This window comes from Centruroides vittatus, unplaced genomic scaffold, assembly GCF_030686945.1.
Source record: "Centruroides vittatus isolate TY-2023 unplaced genomic scaffold, ASM3068694v2 contig_726, whole genome shotgun sequence".
Lineage (NCBI taxonomy): Eukaryota > Metazoa > Arthropoda > Arachnida > Scorpiones > Buthidae > Centruroides > Centruroides vittatus.
In genome coordinates, this window is record NW_027122463.1 from 2,076,456 (window position 1) to 2,094,238 (window position 17,783).

The window sequence follows — 17,783 nt, forward strand, 5'->3', positions numbered from 1 at the left end:
GAAAATACATTTTAAATTTAAAATAATTAATTCAAAACATGGAGTTAATAAGTCATATTAATTAATTTTTTTATATTATTTATTTAATTACTATAAAATTTTACATCAAAATCATACGTATATAATAATTTTAATTAATTAATTAATGATTCTGATAGATTTTATAATTTTAATTTTTTATTAAAATTAAAGCAAAAATCTTTTAAAGTTTTAAATATAAAATTGTTTTTTGAAGTTTTATTAAATTAATTTTTAATTATAATTCTGCAAATGTCACGTAAAGTTTAAATTAATTAAATCTATAAATTAAAATTATTATATTAAATAAAAAATAAAAACGTATATTTATTCCTTGTAATTAATTAATTAATTAATTAATTATTTATTTTTTTTAATCATTAGTAAATTAATTAATTGACATTCCAAATGTGTTTTGTATTAATTCTATTAATTAAAATAATATAAAGACATTAACAGGTGTATATTAATTAGCCATGGATTGAATTTTAATGCCTTTAATTACAGGTACTTCATTTTATTTTTTAAAAATTATATTGATATTGTTTGTCTAGTTTTTTTATGTTCAATGTTAAGAAATTTATTTAAGATTTCTGCATAATGCTGGAGTTCTTATTGTGAAACTTAATAGGATTATAAACATTAACTATACTTCTAAATTCTAATCAAGCAATTTAATTGGATTATTTATAATTTAAACATGTTTTAATGATTCTATCAAACGATTACGACTTTTCTGATGCAAATTTCATTAACTCTATAGTAAATTTATACAGGTTTAGCTCAATTCTTTTATATATATAGGCCTATACAGTATATATATATAATATATATATAAATTGCTTTAAACGTTAAGAAATACAGTAGAAACTCCATTAACCGGAATTCGATCAACCAGTTCTGTAGATACTTGTAATGAAGTTTAAATAATTTAGTAATACAGGATAAGTAATGGAAGAGAATGTGTAAGAAAGTTTCACTTCAGTTTTAGTTTCAGATGTGCTTTCGTATGGAAAGAATTGGTACTAAGTGGTAACGTGTATTATCTCGAAAGAAAAATGTCCTTAATATGCAGTGTAGAAAAGTGAGAATGTAGAGAAACTTTTTGTTGAATTCGTGTTTTCAAATAAATGAAAATACACTACTGTAAATGCGAATTCTATTATGTGGTTTTCTGTTATCCTTTTACGAGTTCTTCCCATCATTACTCCGGTTAATGGAGTTTCTACTGCAAAATACATTCGTACAGTTTTTGAATATTATGGATTCTGTTGTACAAACGTCTTTCTATAAGATTTTAATTAGGAAAAAAGTTTTTATCAGCAAAAAAGTATAGTCCATTATGTGTATGACTCAAAAAAGTATCAAATATATATACACAGTATATAGTCGAATCTCTGAACAATGGGAACATAAAAGCATGGCCGTTGTTTGGAGGTTATTTTATACGCATTTCAAATGGTTGCTGGTTAAAAATGACCGTTGTTTGGAGGTTCGATTATGTATAAATTCAAAGAAATGGTTTTTTTTTCTCCTTTTTTTTGTCGAGATGAATTACCTTTACGTGCTTTTGATTTATATTAAATAAAGTTAATGGTTTCTTTCTGGTAATAATTTTGTTTCAATTGATACTTAATGAAAATTAAGTGTAACAGATTATATTTGTTTCAATGAAGAAGAATTTTACAAACAGAAAATGTTGTAACGATATGTTGAAGTCATTAAATATATAAATAGAAATATTATTTTCCTTACAAATTACCATAAAAAAGAAAAACTGGAAGAAAGAACATTAAAATCTAAAAATAAACAAGACAAACTCGAGCTCTTTAACTAAAGACATTATAAAATATTATTTTTGCAACATTAACAATGATCTTAAATATAAATCTGCACCTTAATTAATACCAATTTAATGATGTTAAGTACAAATATTATAAATTGAATAAATATTTATTAATGGTTAGCAATTATTTTATTTCAAATTAAAACTTTTCATTAATAACAATTAATTTTTCTAAATCTTAATTTTGTTAATTGACGAATATAATTGCGTTAATTTTAGTAGAATTTAATTAATAATTTTTTTCTTTTTACAAAATTTAATAAAATAGAGGAAAAAGGATAAAATTCAATAAAAATTATTTCTTTTATCCGACGTTAAATTTAAATAACTCGAGATCTACATCAATAAATAGTGTAATATTTATCATCTCTTTTTAAAACCCTCGAGGATAAAACGAAGCTTCTCCTCTTCATTTTTTAATTTTTTTTTTAAAATAAATTTAATTTAATACTGAGAATTTACATAAAGCGAAGAAAGATGTAATCTTCGTAACATTTCTTTAATAGAATTTATAAAATTTGAAGAAGGAAAATAAGGGGAGGAAGGAAGGAAATATAAAAATATTTACTATTACTCTACAAAATTGAATTTTTATTTTTGATGATGATATCAATAATAATAATAATAATAACTGAAGGTAAATTATGTATAAGAGTCTGTATTGATGTATAAAATAAATAACTTATATTAATTCTCTTGTAAAAAAAACCAAACATTCCAATGTAGTATTAGTAACTGAGATTAAATTTCACTTATATTTTTTTTTTTCTTTAACTTGCAGCTTAAGGAAAGTACTGCTCATGTTACTTAATGTAGGACTTCAGTGTGCCTTTCAGGAATATAATTCATCATCAATGGGTTTTGTTTGAAGTAACCTAGTAAAGTGTTTATACGAGAAGTACCGTTGAAAATTCTTAACCTTGAGACACGCCACTTGAATAGTTTGTTACTAACAAAAGCAACAAAACAGTACTTTTCATCCAACAAATTAATGAATAATCCGCAGAAATTAATGTGATAAGGCCGTTGTTTGGAGGTTATTTTGTATACATTTCACAGAGAAACGTTCTCGAAAATATGGCCGCTATTTAAAGGTGACCGTCGTTGAGAGGTTCGAATATATAAACTCAAATTTAATAACTTTTAGTATAAGTATAACATTTGCTTATTGAGGCATAAATTTCGAAGATTTTACAACAAATTATTAACTTTATATGGGAATAAATTAGAATTTTAATATGTTTTATTGTATGGGACAGAATAAAATTCTTTATTGTAGGCCTATATATTAATATCTGTTGCTGTAATATTTAATTTCATACAGATCTATACAAAATTACTTGAAAAATTTGAATGGTTTATTAGTGTATAAGATCATAAAACAATTTCCGATGTGTCAGACTAATTGCTGGTATACATACTTCAAGTTAGACGTAAATTTATTCTAGGAATTATTACTAATATGTAGAAATGAAACCATTAGGGTTACCTCCTATATCATTAAAAATTGAAGAATAAGGTTAAAAAATACAGAAAATTAACTTTAAAAAAGTTGCTTATTTTAATAAATTCGTACAAAATTCCCTACATAGATGACAAATAAATAAAATCAGACTTAAAACAGTAATTATCCACAGAAGAAATGAAAAAAAATTATTTATAATAATTAAAACAGTATCTAGTCTACACTAAATACACTTTTAATCCATTAAATCTATAGTAGTAAATATAGAAACGTTAAAAAATAGTATTTAACAATTCTCTCTATATATAAAGTAATATAAAGTAGAATGTCTGCTTGTCTGTCTGTTCTTCGTACACTTTTAAACTTCATTTGACCAATTATTTAACAATTATAATATTGTCAAATATTGATAATTAACCGATATTGCATTAGATAATTCAGAGATAAAATATGTTTATTCGTCACGTCTGTGAAGAATTTCATCATCATTATCATCATCATTAACACATCCAAGTTCTTAATCCATATGACCTGTTACGAATTCTTCTATCTTTTATTTGGATATCCTCTCTTTGTTTTCCTGTTGGACGATAATCCTCTTGGATGAAGATAAAGGATGAAATCCAAGATCTTTGGAAATCTTTCTGCTCATTCTTTAGACTTAATCTTATTATTTTTTCTATAATTAATAATTGTATGATTAACTGGAATTCCTAAGTACAAAAATAATACGAAGGATTTTATTTAGGAAAAATATAGAGTATACAATTATTTATTCCTGTTTATTATTATTATTATTTTTAATTATAATTGTAATCTTTTCATTTAAAAACTTGAAGGATTGTAATTATCTTCAGACAAATGAATGTATTAACAGTAAAATAAGCTTTCCATTTTCGTTTATTTAACTCCGATCCATAAAGAATTTCGACTTCCAGTTCAGACCGGAAGCTCGTATATAGTTAATCCCTAAGCTTTTCACATCTGGTCTTGATTTTCATCTACTTAACTCCGTTCTCGAGATTAAGGACAGACAGACAGACGGACGGCAGTGAGAATTTATACGTCTACAATTTGAAAATTGTAGCCCAACAATTGATTAGGTCATGTTATAAATCGACTTTTTTCAAACAAAAAAAAAAAAAGCAATTTTTGTATCGATTCTTCATAATTTATCGATAATAAATAATAAAACACACTTAAATTAACTCTAATTATACAATAATTATTCATTAGAAAGAATTAAAGTGCTGTAAAAGGCATTATCCTTCCCTATCTGTAATAGCGCAATTCAGATGAGTAGGATAAGAGATTAAAGTCTTTTATTATATTCCCTTGAATGCAATATCTATAAAATTTACACACGAAATTATTACATTGAAAATCCATATTATCCGTGTAATTGGATGGATTCGTTGCATTTTCACTCTATAATTTAATATAAATACATCAAATTCTACTTTACAGAAGTAGGGTTGTTTTACATTTGATTTAAAGATTTTTAACGATTGTAACTTCAACTTTTTTCTTGTTCAGACGTGTAAATTTTTATTTTCTTTTATTTTGTAGTAAGTTACTGATGCTTTTCTTCGAGTCCTTAAAATAAATTGGTCAAATATATAGTTTTAGATTTTGTTTACTTTAAAAAAAAAAAATATATATATATATAAAATTTCATAAATTTTTTATATTTTAAAGTGGAACGAAGAAATATTTTTTATTATTAGAATTTTTAAAGGAGACATTTTAAAGAGTTTTTTTTTCTTTTTTTAAAGTAAACTTTAAATATTTTACTCTAATAATCAATTCATAAAGTACAAAAATCCAAAGTGTTTTTTTTTGCTGTATTTTTGTATAAAAAATTCTTAAGATATTTTTTTCAATTTTATATATTTATTATATTTTATATGTTTTTAGTAGGAAAGTTTTCAATTAGTTTAATACGTATAAATCATTAATTTTTATTTATAAATTCCCCTTTTTTTTTGTAACTTATTCTTAACAATTCTTCCAATCGATAGCTGTTATGGTATTTTTTATATATTGAATATTTTAGTACAAGCTAAAACCATTATTTCCACGGTCCTACTCTTAAATATTTATATAAAGAATGATTGGTTTATCCTAAAAACTTGTTCGAATTCGTCATAACTTTAAACATAAAATATTTGTATTTATAAAATAGCCACGTAAAATGCCTTTCTTGACTGCTTTTTTACTCTGAAATTCATTCTTAGGTATGAATTATTACGTAAAATTTAAAAAAATGTAATTAAAAATTGATTTTTAAGTATTTTTTGCGTTGATATTTCATTTATTTATAAATATATTTATAAAATAGATAATATATATATATTTTTTACATTTAAATTTGCATTTATACATTAAAAATTTAATTTTTTTTTACATATTTATTTATATTATATAAAAGTAAAAAATTATTTAATTAAATTAATTTATATCATTATTAAATAAATAATAATTTTAAAATGTTGAAATGTCACGTGATTTAAAGACAAATTACGTGACAACTTTTTACCCTTTAGACCACGTGAAAGAAATGAATTTAAAATCCATTCCATATTTAATATTAAATAATTTAATTTTAACCCTATTTAAATAATGTAAAAATTGATTTATTGATTATATGTATATATCAATACGTAGAAGAATATATTATAACTTTTATTATTTGAAAATAATTACAGTAATTATTTAAATTTAAATATTCTTTGCCGATAACCCTTCAGGCTATCATCAATATTAAACGTATAGAACTTTAACTATAAGATTTAAAATTTTAATGAATGAATTAAAATAAATCTATAATAATTTTAATTTATTTATAACTTTATCTCTAACATTTAACCTATATTTTAAGCTTTTTATAACTTAAAAATCACTCTAAATAAATAGAAATGTGTCATATATATATATATATATATATTTTTTTTTTTTAAATTAAAAATATATTTATAAAATTATAAAGTGATAATTTGTATTAATAAATACAAAAATTAAAATTTTATCTCCGTATAATTCGAAATTTTTTTTTTTTTTAATATTTTTTAAATTGGAATTTTTGAGTAAAATTAAGGAATAAATATTTGTGTAATATCGAATTAAATTTTACTTTGAAGTGGATTACAAGTTGCCAATTATAAATTTCTCCTTTATTAATTTAGGATTATCAGTATTTATCAGATTATCAGAAAGCAAAACGGCGAAATGTAAACACTTGGTTCCAATTTGGCGTCGACGATACGTCAAATTACACAGTAAAAAAGTATGTCCCTTGATGATCAAAGTGCTCAACAGCCAACGTGGTACAACGGTAAGTTCCATCAATTCTCTCCATTAAACGCTTTCATTCCGTTAATTTATTATAATAAAATAATCAACCGCGTGTAATTTACATTAATATAATATATAAATCGGCTCAACAGCCGGTTAACCGAGCTTATTTTGATTACGTTTTGGACACGCTCTTCTAAAGCTCAATTTTATCTACAAGTGTATGTGGAACACATAAAACACGCGGTGAACTGAATTTTATATCGAACCTTCACGCTTTTATCGTGTTTTAGTGGTCTTACATTGCGCGAAGATAAAAAAAAAAGATCTATATAGACATAAAAAGCACTTAATAAATACGGCTAACTGACTTTTGGCACACCCTTTTGTGTTTAGAGTTGTTTTATAGTTTAAAATTATAAAAAAAAAAGCTTAATGAATTCACCGGGACACACAAAACACGATTAATTGTCTTTTGGGCCACCCGTATATCTTACGTTTGGGCTTATTTTTTTTTTTCGTTTGAAGATAGAGATTTATATAAACAAGAGTACATACAAGTAATGAAGATTTTTTTAATGGAATTTAAAAGAAAAAAAAATTAAATTGGAGTTTGGTATCCGTCTAGGAACAGTTTAAACAAGTATAAACAAAATTTTAACAATACGCGTGCAAACAATAATGGCGTAGGTTCAGCAAATTTATTTTTAAAAGATTGACTTTAGATTGCCATTTGCATATGAACTGTCTCCAAGTAACGAGAAGAGAAAGAATTTTGTTAACATGTTTCTAGAAATAATCCCCCGAGACCTTGTTATATTATATTTTTAAGAAAGAATGTATAAATATTACGGGTCGATACCAATTTGCGAGTAATTGGAATTACTTCATTCATCCGTCTCTCTATAGATAAATTTTAAAGGCTAAATGTTAAAAGATAGAATAAATGAATTTATCAGAGTTTATTTATTCGTGATTGATTTAAGATAATTTTTTTTTTTTCCTTTAAACCCGACGACAGTTCGTAATATATATTTAAAAATAACCCCAAAGTTAACAAAACAAATAAGCTTGTAATTTAGGTTAAATTGCGAAGGAAGTTTATAATTATTATATAAGATATCTATCCCTGTAATTAAGGCCCTAAACTATAATACCGTATATAACAGGGCCCTTTTCTGTTTTATATATATAGAAAATAATATGTTTATAGAGATGGGCTTGTTATGTTATAAAGGCCCCACAATTTCCCTTGTATCTAAGCTATAGACTCATAGAGGCCCTAAGTTTTCATCTTATTTTCTTTACGTGCAAATCCTGCCTTTGTTAGGTAACATTTATTAAATCTGCAATAAATTTTAATCGATAAAAAAAAAATAGTAAAGAAAGAATTATATAAGTTTAGGTCATGAAATAAATTTGATACATCCTAAAGAAGTGAAAATACTATTTAATATTAAGCTCAACGTGCCCATAAACTTATATCCTTTATAATACTTTCCACTAATTTTTCCTATTTTATGATGATATTTATTACATATTTACCGTTGGCACATGAATAGCAACTTCAGACTTAAAACTAGCTATCAGGGTTTTGACCATTCTTTTACCAGAAAAAAAAGTATATATATATTTTTAAAAAAAGACACAGAGAACCGGTCTACAATAATTACTTCAATCCAGTTTTCCGGAAGTCGTTTGATAACTTTGTGATCCCAGTTGCAATTTCGAGACTGTTTTATGCAAAGCAAGATATACAACCAAAATAAATTTTATAATATTAAAAATGTCAAAAGAAATATTCAGTTTTTCCCACTTTTTTCCCTTTTGTTTTATTGATAAAATATAATTTTTTTTTTCTTTTTTGGTTTAAAACTGTTCATTATCGTTAATTCTCTCGAGAAATTGTACGCCATTTTTCTGAAAATACAAGGAAAAAAATAAAAGAACGTACTGCTAAGGAATCTATTTAACGTTTGCTTACGTCATTCGTTGTTAATCAGATGTCTACACACAGACAGATAAACGTGATCGACAGTATCTAAAGGAGAAGAGTAACTAAACCATTCTCTCGACTAATTGTTGCCAATTCGGATTGTTCTTAATTTTCTTTCGACCAATCATTGTTAGCTGTGAGGTCATTTGTATGCATTACTTGTGTCTACACAGGTTTCTTAGATAAATAGTACTTGTGTCATAACGATGTTTCGGACTTTGAACTCTATCGAAACAAGTTAGGTTTATTGATGCAAACAAAACAAATTTTTTTTTTTTTTTTTTTTAATTTCCAGAAAATTTGCGCGAAATTATTTACGTTTATCTGTCTTAACAATTTCTTAATATATTTTTAAATTTTTTACATTAATTTTGGTATATTTTTTTAACATAATTTTACACTTCGCTATGTTGTTTACTGTCCTATTTTTTGGTTGGTTCTTTGTTATTTTCTAGCGCACAGTTTGCTGTGACGTGGAAATTAGAATTGATTTTATAGTGTCTAATTTAAAAAAATAAATTTTGGTGTATTTATTTAAAATAAATGTGTTAAATATACATAAATAAATTAAAAATATGAAGGAGGAGAGAGATGTTATAGTATGATTTCATGTATAATGCGCATTCGTGAAGTAGTGTCTGAAATTCGAGTTAATGTTATATATATAGCCTATATTCGTTATACAAGATTTTTATGTATTAATAACCTTATTAAAATTTTTCAAAGGCTTATTTTCTTTGAAAGGAGTATTTTACTTCACAGATGTATTGAAGTTAACATAGATTTTTATACGATAACGAATGCAAAAAAAAACAACATTTTTCAAAAATTTATCACTGATAAATAAATAAATAAATATAATTAAAACAGAAGGCGTTATTATTTATATAAAACGTGATGAATTAAGATATAAATTCGAGCCCAGATGAAGATTTGTGCAGAGTATTCGCTTGATTACAGATATAAAAGTTTAAAATTATGGGTAGAAGGATACAAAAAATTTAGTTTTTCATCCAAAAAATAATAGGATATGAAAGAATTAAATTGTTTTATTGGCCCCATCTCGTCTCTCACGTCCTATATGCAATGCATTAAACATATGGAATGTATATAAAGTAAGATATCAAAGATATACGAGGTATACGTGCGCTATCAATTTAATCGCAATGATAACTTTTTAAGAGGAATTGTTTGTTCAATAACTTATCAAAATAGTTTGTATATACATATACAAGCTTATTGATATACGTTTAAACGAAGGGTATGTCGATAAGTAACACGATCTAGATAATATATTTGTTTAGAAAGGGGCACCTAGAAAGGTTTTAAGATGAGTGATTTTTACTTTATAAAAAAGAAGAAAAAAATATATTAATTTTAATAGAATTTTCACTCTAAATTTGCGTGGAGTGAAGTAACTTTTTCTAAAAAAAAAAGTATTAAAAAAACAAAAATTACATTTTAAGCGCCATCTGTGATTAGGCGAAGTTACTAAAAATAAAAAAATTAAATATTTCCATTCGTAAAATTTATTATAATACAATTTGAATCGAGTTTATGTGGAAATATTCGAAAAAAAAATAATAGATTCGATACGCTAATGAACAGTTGATAAAATAACAAACCGGAAGTAATTTAATATATGACGTGGACAGACAGTGTACACATCCTTTTGAGTTGCGATACCATTTAACGCTTAGATTACAGCATATTATTCTATATAAATTATATCTATTTGACTAAATGCTTAATGTTATCTAAAGTTCCGACTGTAATGTCTGAAACGTTACACTTTACTTCAAAAAATATCTCGGTCGTCTAATATTTCTGCCATTTATTTGTTTTTATTCTATGGTTAACCAAAGTGATGTGATGATAAATTTTCTTTATTTGCGATTACTTCTCGCAAATTATTCTTATGTTATTTAATTATTTTTGATGTTATTTATTATTAGTTAATTATTTTAAATTACTAATAAGTTTTTCTTGTTTTAAATCCGTAATAATCAGTCAATTTTTCTGTCTAAATCGCCTAATATTGATCTATAATATTTTTATACGTAAAATCCTTTATTTTTCTGATCCAAAATGTTCTATATTAATAAAAACCGTAATTATTTTGATCCATAATATTATTTTTTTAAATAAAATCTATAATTTTTTTCCTGATTTATAATGTTTTTTGATCCACAAAATTCATAAAACTTCGTTATGGATCAAAAAATTTCACTGATTTTAATGCTATTAATTAAATCATTTATAGAATATAAAAATAGAAATTTTCATTAGACAATGGGCCTTTATTTATGTAAATTTAGATAGGTTTTTAATGCAAATTTTTAAATTAAAAACGCCTTTTTAAATCGTTTAAATTACTAAATCTTATATGTTCATGAATTTTTAATATGGAACAAGTTTAAATGTTCAAGAGTAAAGGTTCATAACGAATTTATAGTATAAACTTTTCTTTATTTTGATACGGAACATAAAGGAAACCATTAAAGAAAATCGTATAAAATGTTATCTCATATCTTACTTTGAATAATATTTTAATTATTCTAATGATAGTGTATTTATTTCCTAGATTTATTTTTAGATTATGTAAAAAAAAAAATAATAAATAAATAATGGTAATTAACTAAATTTTCCTTAACCTAGAGAGGTTCTGGCCTGTAGCCTGTAGCCTATTTGGCCTGTGATATGCTATAACTCATCGTCCTTGTATCAACGTGACACCGAGGGCTTGTGAAAATATATTAATTTTTAATAACGTGTGTGGGTTGATTAGATTTACTTGTTAATGCTATACATTTAAATAAAATTAATAGATTCGTAAATATTTTATTTGCATTTAAAGAATGATGTAACATAAAACTAATATAAAAATTCATTATTTTTCTAGATTTTTTAGATATGTAAGCGGACAGACAGACGTTAGTCTATTAGCAATATATTCAGTAGTGGCTAAGTAGGTGAATTGTGTGTTTATTAGGTGTATTAATTTACTAAACTCGATAAAAATTTGTACAGTTTCGAATGATACAAATATCTAAATTGTACTTAACACCACCTTCAAAATATAGGTCTTTATTAAACAATAAAAATCTTGATGTAAATGGAGTTCCCACGCACTTCCTTAAAAGACTTTAGCTTGCTAGAATAATAGTATTTTTGTTTGATGAATAATAAAAACTTAACAAATATTGATTCATTTCTTATTTGCATTGCAAATGAGTTCAAATGGTTCTGGTTGCTAATGCTTTTTGTTAGGAATAAAAATTCTTCCCAACTTTTATATCACACAATTGCATTCTTGTATGACAACACTGCGCTGGCATTCTTCGCTATCGACTGTAAAATTTAAAAAAAGAAAAGAAAAAAAAAATCCTACAAAGTTTAGATAAGTTTTAATTCAAGAAGAGGAAGGATAAAAAAAAAATAATATATATATATATATATAATAATAATAAATTTATGCAAACGTGAAGTTTTGTTGATAAAAATTCATACTGTTTCTGTTTTATGTTAATTTGTAATTATCTAAAGTTACATAATTATCTTGTGTATTAACATAATAATATGACACAATAAAAAAAATTATATATATATATATATATCTAGTACTGAGTAGAGATAAAGTTCCACGTGCCCTGTCTAGAAAGGGAACATAAAGACAGATCGAGTAAGACAGGGATGACTCATCATCAACTATGAGCCGTTACCTGGGACCAGGTAGAGTAATTATAGAGGCCCGGGGCAATGTGCGTTCCTGCCACCTAGAGCGCTGCTGTCCTTGAGCAGAGAGCACTTGTTGCAACATGGACGCTAGAGCCAACAGGGCTGTCAGAATCGTCTATTGAAAACAAAGCATTTCGGATAGGAAGTTGTGGGGTTCTTTCATACCTGGCTTAAATCAATGAATGGATTTTCGCAGGTAAGTCTAGGTTTATCGGCTCTGTCGTTTTGACATGGATAATCTACTCGACACCTTGTCGTGCATCGGTCGAACGTGTACAGAAAGTGTCGTTAGGATTGTTATGACATCCGTTGGTACAGAGTCTGTACTCCAGATGTCGTTGGCTTTAGTTTTCAGTCGTGATAAAGTTCAGCGTACTTATGTACTGCAAGTACAAAGTCGCAAACTAATTTGTAATCAGGTTTGCGGAATTGTAAAGAGGAGGGAATGTTATTACAAACCGAATTAGAATAATTTAAATCTTTGTTTCAACTTTAATCGATTAATTTGATTTATTTTAACTATCTTCGAGTGTGTAGAGTACAAAAGTTGTACACAGTTTTACTTAGAAAATACACGTTTAACCTAGTAAAATAACTGTACGCGGTACAATTTTACTTCCTTTTATACGAATTATAAATTTAGTAAATATTTACACAGAAATATTTTAGACATGAATCAAGGTTAAACGCAATAACGACAATTATGAAATCATTTCGATTGTTTAAAGTATAAATTTATTTATTTTTTAAACAATTTTTACTCCCATAAAAAATAAAATAATAAGCATTTTTAAAAAAATTAATTTATAAAGTTATAACACGTAAAAATTTAAAAATTCTTCCTGTGTACATTCGTATACAGGATAATAAATTAAATTTTGCCACCGCGCTTACACCTTGAACTTTGTAACATCATCTATAATTTCTAGATTAAATTTAAAGTTTTAAAATAAGTATGCAATTTAATACATTGTTAAATTATTTAATTTATTGGTATATAAATATTGTTTTCATATGTATATATATATATGAAAACAATATTTAAAAAATATATATTTATACTTGTACATATTTGTTTCTAGTCATTAGAAATCATTGGGAATGTACAGTAGTTGTTATATAATTAAGTCGAATTAGTAATTATACTAATTACCTACCGTTTGACAAATCATCGAGAATGATGGGAACTTGATGAAGATAAGTTATACCATCGGTACACTTCAATCACTGTTAAACACGTGCAGGGATGTAAGCTTTCCTCCCTCATCTGGCATTTAAATAATCAGAAAAATAACACAAGTGTATCATGTTTTAATCATATTTAATGTAAATAAATTCGGTACGTTCTGTATGCATGTTCGCTGCTATAAAAATAAAACAAGTGGAAGATTATTGTGTACAAGTAGTTAACAGTGTTTTTTAGATATATAATTAAAAGATTATTAGTTAAAAAAGTTATACAGTAGGCAATATCTAAAAATGATCTTAAGATATAAGTAAGCTTAACATCTCGAGTCAATGGCCAGATACTGAAATCTAATTATTGGTATCGATTAAATTATCTTATTAGTATTGTTTGCTACTCTTTAATTAATCCATTGTAACGATCTTTTAACAGGTAAACTTTTTAAAGGTAACAAATGACTTTCATTTTAAAGATTTTTCAAACAAATTAACTTCTTAATAAGAAAATTATTAATAATTTTTTCCCCTCTTCCTTTTCAAAGGAATTTTAAACTGAAATTTAATGAAATCATCGTTCTTAATTTAAAAAAAAAAATCTTCTGTTATTGACACACGACGTTTATAAAATGAAAGCAATTTAAATTTTATAAAATGAAAATATTAATGCATTAATGTAAAGAGGAAAAGATGGTGGAGAGAAAACATTTTTTTGTTTACATTTTGAGTAATGTACAGAAAAGGTAATTCTCATTTAATATCTGTTTATCAGTGTAGTGAAACATACTATACATGCTTCCTATAAATCTATAAATAGACTCTCTTAACTGAAGTGGGTTAGATAAGATTACTTTACGTCATGAAACAAATGTGTAATCTTTACAAATTAATCAGATTTTTATATAATTTTTTTTATTAATATTTACATTAAAAATATCTCAAAAGATGTTTTTTTTGTATATTTCTGGATTAATTCTTTATTACTTTACAAGAGGAAAATTAAATAGGAAGTTACATAAAATTAAATAAAATATTCTAGAAATATCTTGACTCAAAATTAATAAAAATGAAAAGTTGATTTTAAATTATATATTTTTTTAATATTGTATGCTGGGTTTTATACACACCTGTTACCTGATGCCAACAGTATTTTGGGGGATAAATGATACTCTATCTTCCATTCTACAACAGGTAGTGAGTCATCCTTTGTACCTGCTGTCCTTGAACACAGGTTGGATGAATGTGGGGGATGTTAAGGTCCGGCGACCTCGACTCTACTGTGTCGTGTGGTATCTATCCTCTTTTCCTACACTACAAAGTTCTTAATGAAGTGGTCACCAATGTCCTCCTGTTTAGTAAATCTAACCACGTTCTCAATCTACTCCGTTACTTCCTTATCTGATAGCCTTCTACTCTGTAACACCTGGTTGATTATCAACAGGAAAAGAACTAACGTAACCATATAGAATCATCAATGGATATTATCATCGAACAATACTTCTGAACACACATATATGCCATATTTATCCAGCAAATATTTTCTAGTTCTATTGAAGATTTCAAGCAGGAGTCACGGGTTCAGATATTATCATTGGTTCCATATTTAATCGCATTATTCTGTAAAAATCTTTTGTAAGGATTCTTCTGAAATACTATTATTTACTTTATATACGAATACAAGGAGGAGAATTTTATATAAAATTTAACGTTTAGAAAGGTTAACAGATTAAAAAAGTTAATTAAAATAATAATTATCGATGCTATAAATAATTTCAAAATCTTTAAAATTTACAATAAGATATTTTATTTTTATTTTAATTGTCTGTTCAATTTATAGTGTATTGTTTATTGCAATATTTTAAATTCAATCAGCCACAAGGTTATGTACTTTTGGCTAACAAAAATTACTATTGTTACTTCATTCAGAAGATAAAGGTGATTATAAACTTGGAAGATAGAAACAAGGCTATATTACTAAGTTAATCACTAGTTATTCGTCCTTGAATTATTCTCAGGAGGGAAAAAAAACGGATCAGCTATAGTTCATATATCGAAAGAGAAGTCAGAGTACTTTTTATGAAGTACAATAGCCTTTGAATGGCCTTACAACGTCACCGAAATGAATTTTTAGTTTTATAGAAACACAGTAGAAGGCAGGTGTTTAAGGGGTTGTACGTCATACGCTCCTTACGTACCTCATGTCTTTGCGTCACGAGAACCTTTCTATTCACTTTCACACGCACGCCATTTTTTCAACCAGCGGCTGAATGACTCACTCTCAGACCTGTTTCGATCGTTGGAACAGCCTTACAAAGAAACAATGTTGGTTTGATAAAATAATCTGCTTAATAGCTCTATGTAATGCTAATGCTACTGATTTATTTTATATATTTTTATCATACAAATGGTTTTAGAGGTTATGAAACTTTATACCAGAAAAATGGAGTAGTGTTTCATATTTTTGTAAAAATTCAGGTGAATCAGGCATTCTTTTATGCTTTTTTTTAAAATGTTCAATAAACTTAAAATATTGTCTAAAATTACTTATAAAATTTCCATCGAATTTTAAGTGGAATGTACATAAAATAAACGATAAATATTAAATTGATTAGGTAATAATAGTGTTTAAATAACCATTTATGGTGATTGTTTTGTCTAAATATTAGCCTATATCATAAGAAGAGGTGGTATTTATTGCGTTACAGTTCTGTCCTACATTCTATCATCGGAGAGACACACCCTGTTTAATCTTCTTTTAAATTTTCATTTTACATAGTTACTACCATTTAAAAAATGAATTTTTATTATCATTTCCTTCTCTGTAAATAGGGTATTTATTATAGAAAAACAAGCAAAATTGCTTAACGCTATATAAATTCGCTTTATTGGTTGTTTCAATTACAACTAAAAAAAAACAAAAGGATACATTATTACACTTAACTGTCATTTTACCTGATATATAAATAATTTATGTATATACTTCTAATAATAAAAATTAAATTACTTATTATTAAATTTAAAAAAATATATATTTGAATCAACTGAAATGTTATATCTTTGAACAGCAATATCAAACAAATGTCCAACATCTGTTACACATTTGTTTGATATTGATACAGTACGTGTTTATGAACTCTTTCAATTATTTGTTTTAAATGGATCTAAAAATAGCCATATTAAATTTAAATAAATATTAGTTAATTTTATAAATTATTTAATAATATACACGTTTAATCTCCTTATAAATTATAAAGTATTTGTATAGTTTAATTAATGTTTTTCGTAAGAATAGCGCACATTAATTAGTTGATAATATACTAATTAAACTAATTATTTGTACAGTTTAATTAATTAATTAATTAATTAATTAATATTTTACGATTAAACCCGAAGAAAAGTTTTAAAATTTAAAAGAAATTTTATATTAATAGCATAATTCTTTAATAGTTTATTGATCCCTTTTACTATATATAGAACGTGCCTATGAATTATATTGATATTTTAAGTTATATTATTTTTAAATTTAATTTTATACTGAACTTAGTAAGAATGAATTTGAGTTTGTGCTTTTAAGATAAGCTTCTGAAGAGACCTCAATCAAAGTTTGTATACATTAAAACTTATATTTATAAACACTATAAATATTTATAAAGGAAGATATTGTATATATTTAAATCTAATTTAAAATCTTTAAATTAAAATTAAGAGCAAAAATTTTAATCTTAATATTAATTATGCGAGGAAGCTCAATTTCTATAATTTTATTAGTAAAATATAATTAAAATAATAATTTTTTTATATTAAAAATGGTTTTTATATTTAATTTTATATTTAATTTTAATTAATAATAAAATAAATTTATGCAAATTTATTTATTAACAAATTGATTGGACTTTTTAAACTTACGAATATGAAGACAATATTAACTTTTAAAGTGTGCAATTCAGATATCTTTTTCTCGATTTATTGACCAGAATTTCTAACGTTTACTCTCTTACTTGATCAAAGTCTATTCTAAATATGATATAGACTTTATGAAATCGAGAAAATCTGGTGACATCTTTTTGAAAATCAAACATCGCTGCACAAAATCTCATAAGATGGAATATTTCCATGGCAGAAATAAAATAAGTGTGAAGTCGAAAATAAATTGCTTAACATCGATTTGACACGAACCTGCTGAAAATTCAATAATGTTATTAAAATTATATATAGACTAGTTAAATTTTTATGCTTTTAGTTTA

The 17,783-nt window shown here is 25.1% G+C and overlaps 1 protein-coding gene across 4 annotated transcripts in view; it reads left to right on the forward strand.

Annotated features, from left to right (window-relative positions):
• Positions 1-17,783, forward strand: part of LOC136980833 (protein TANC2-like) — a 120,014-nt gene that overhangs the window by 39,077 nt on the left and 63,154 nt on the right. For 2 of the 4 annotated variants that reach the window (XM_067277039.1, XM_067277037.1), the window contains exon 1: positions 12,273-12,553. Coding sequence is in view for 1 of the 4 variants with exons in the window: in XM_067277036.1 (XP_067133137.1) it covers positions 6,618-6,663 (46 nt within the window). In the remaining 3 variants the exon portion in view is untranslated. Of the gene's footprint in view, positions 1-6,514; positions 6,664-12,272; positions 12,554-17,783 lie in introns of those variants that run through there. The other 2 variants (XM_067277036.1, XM_067277038.1) reach the window with 2 other exon arrangements.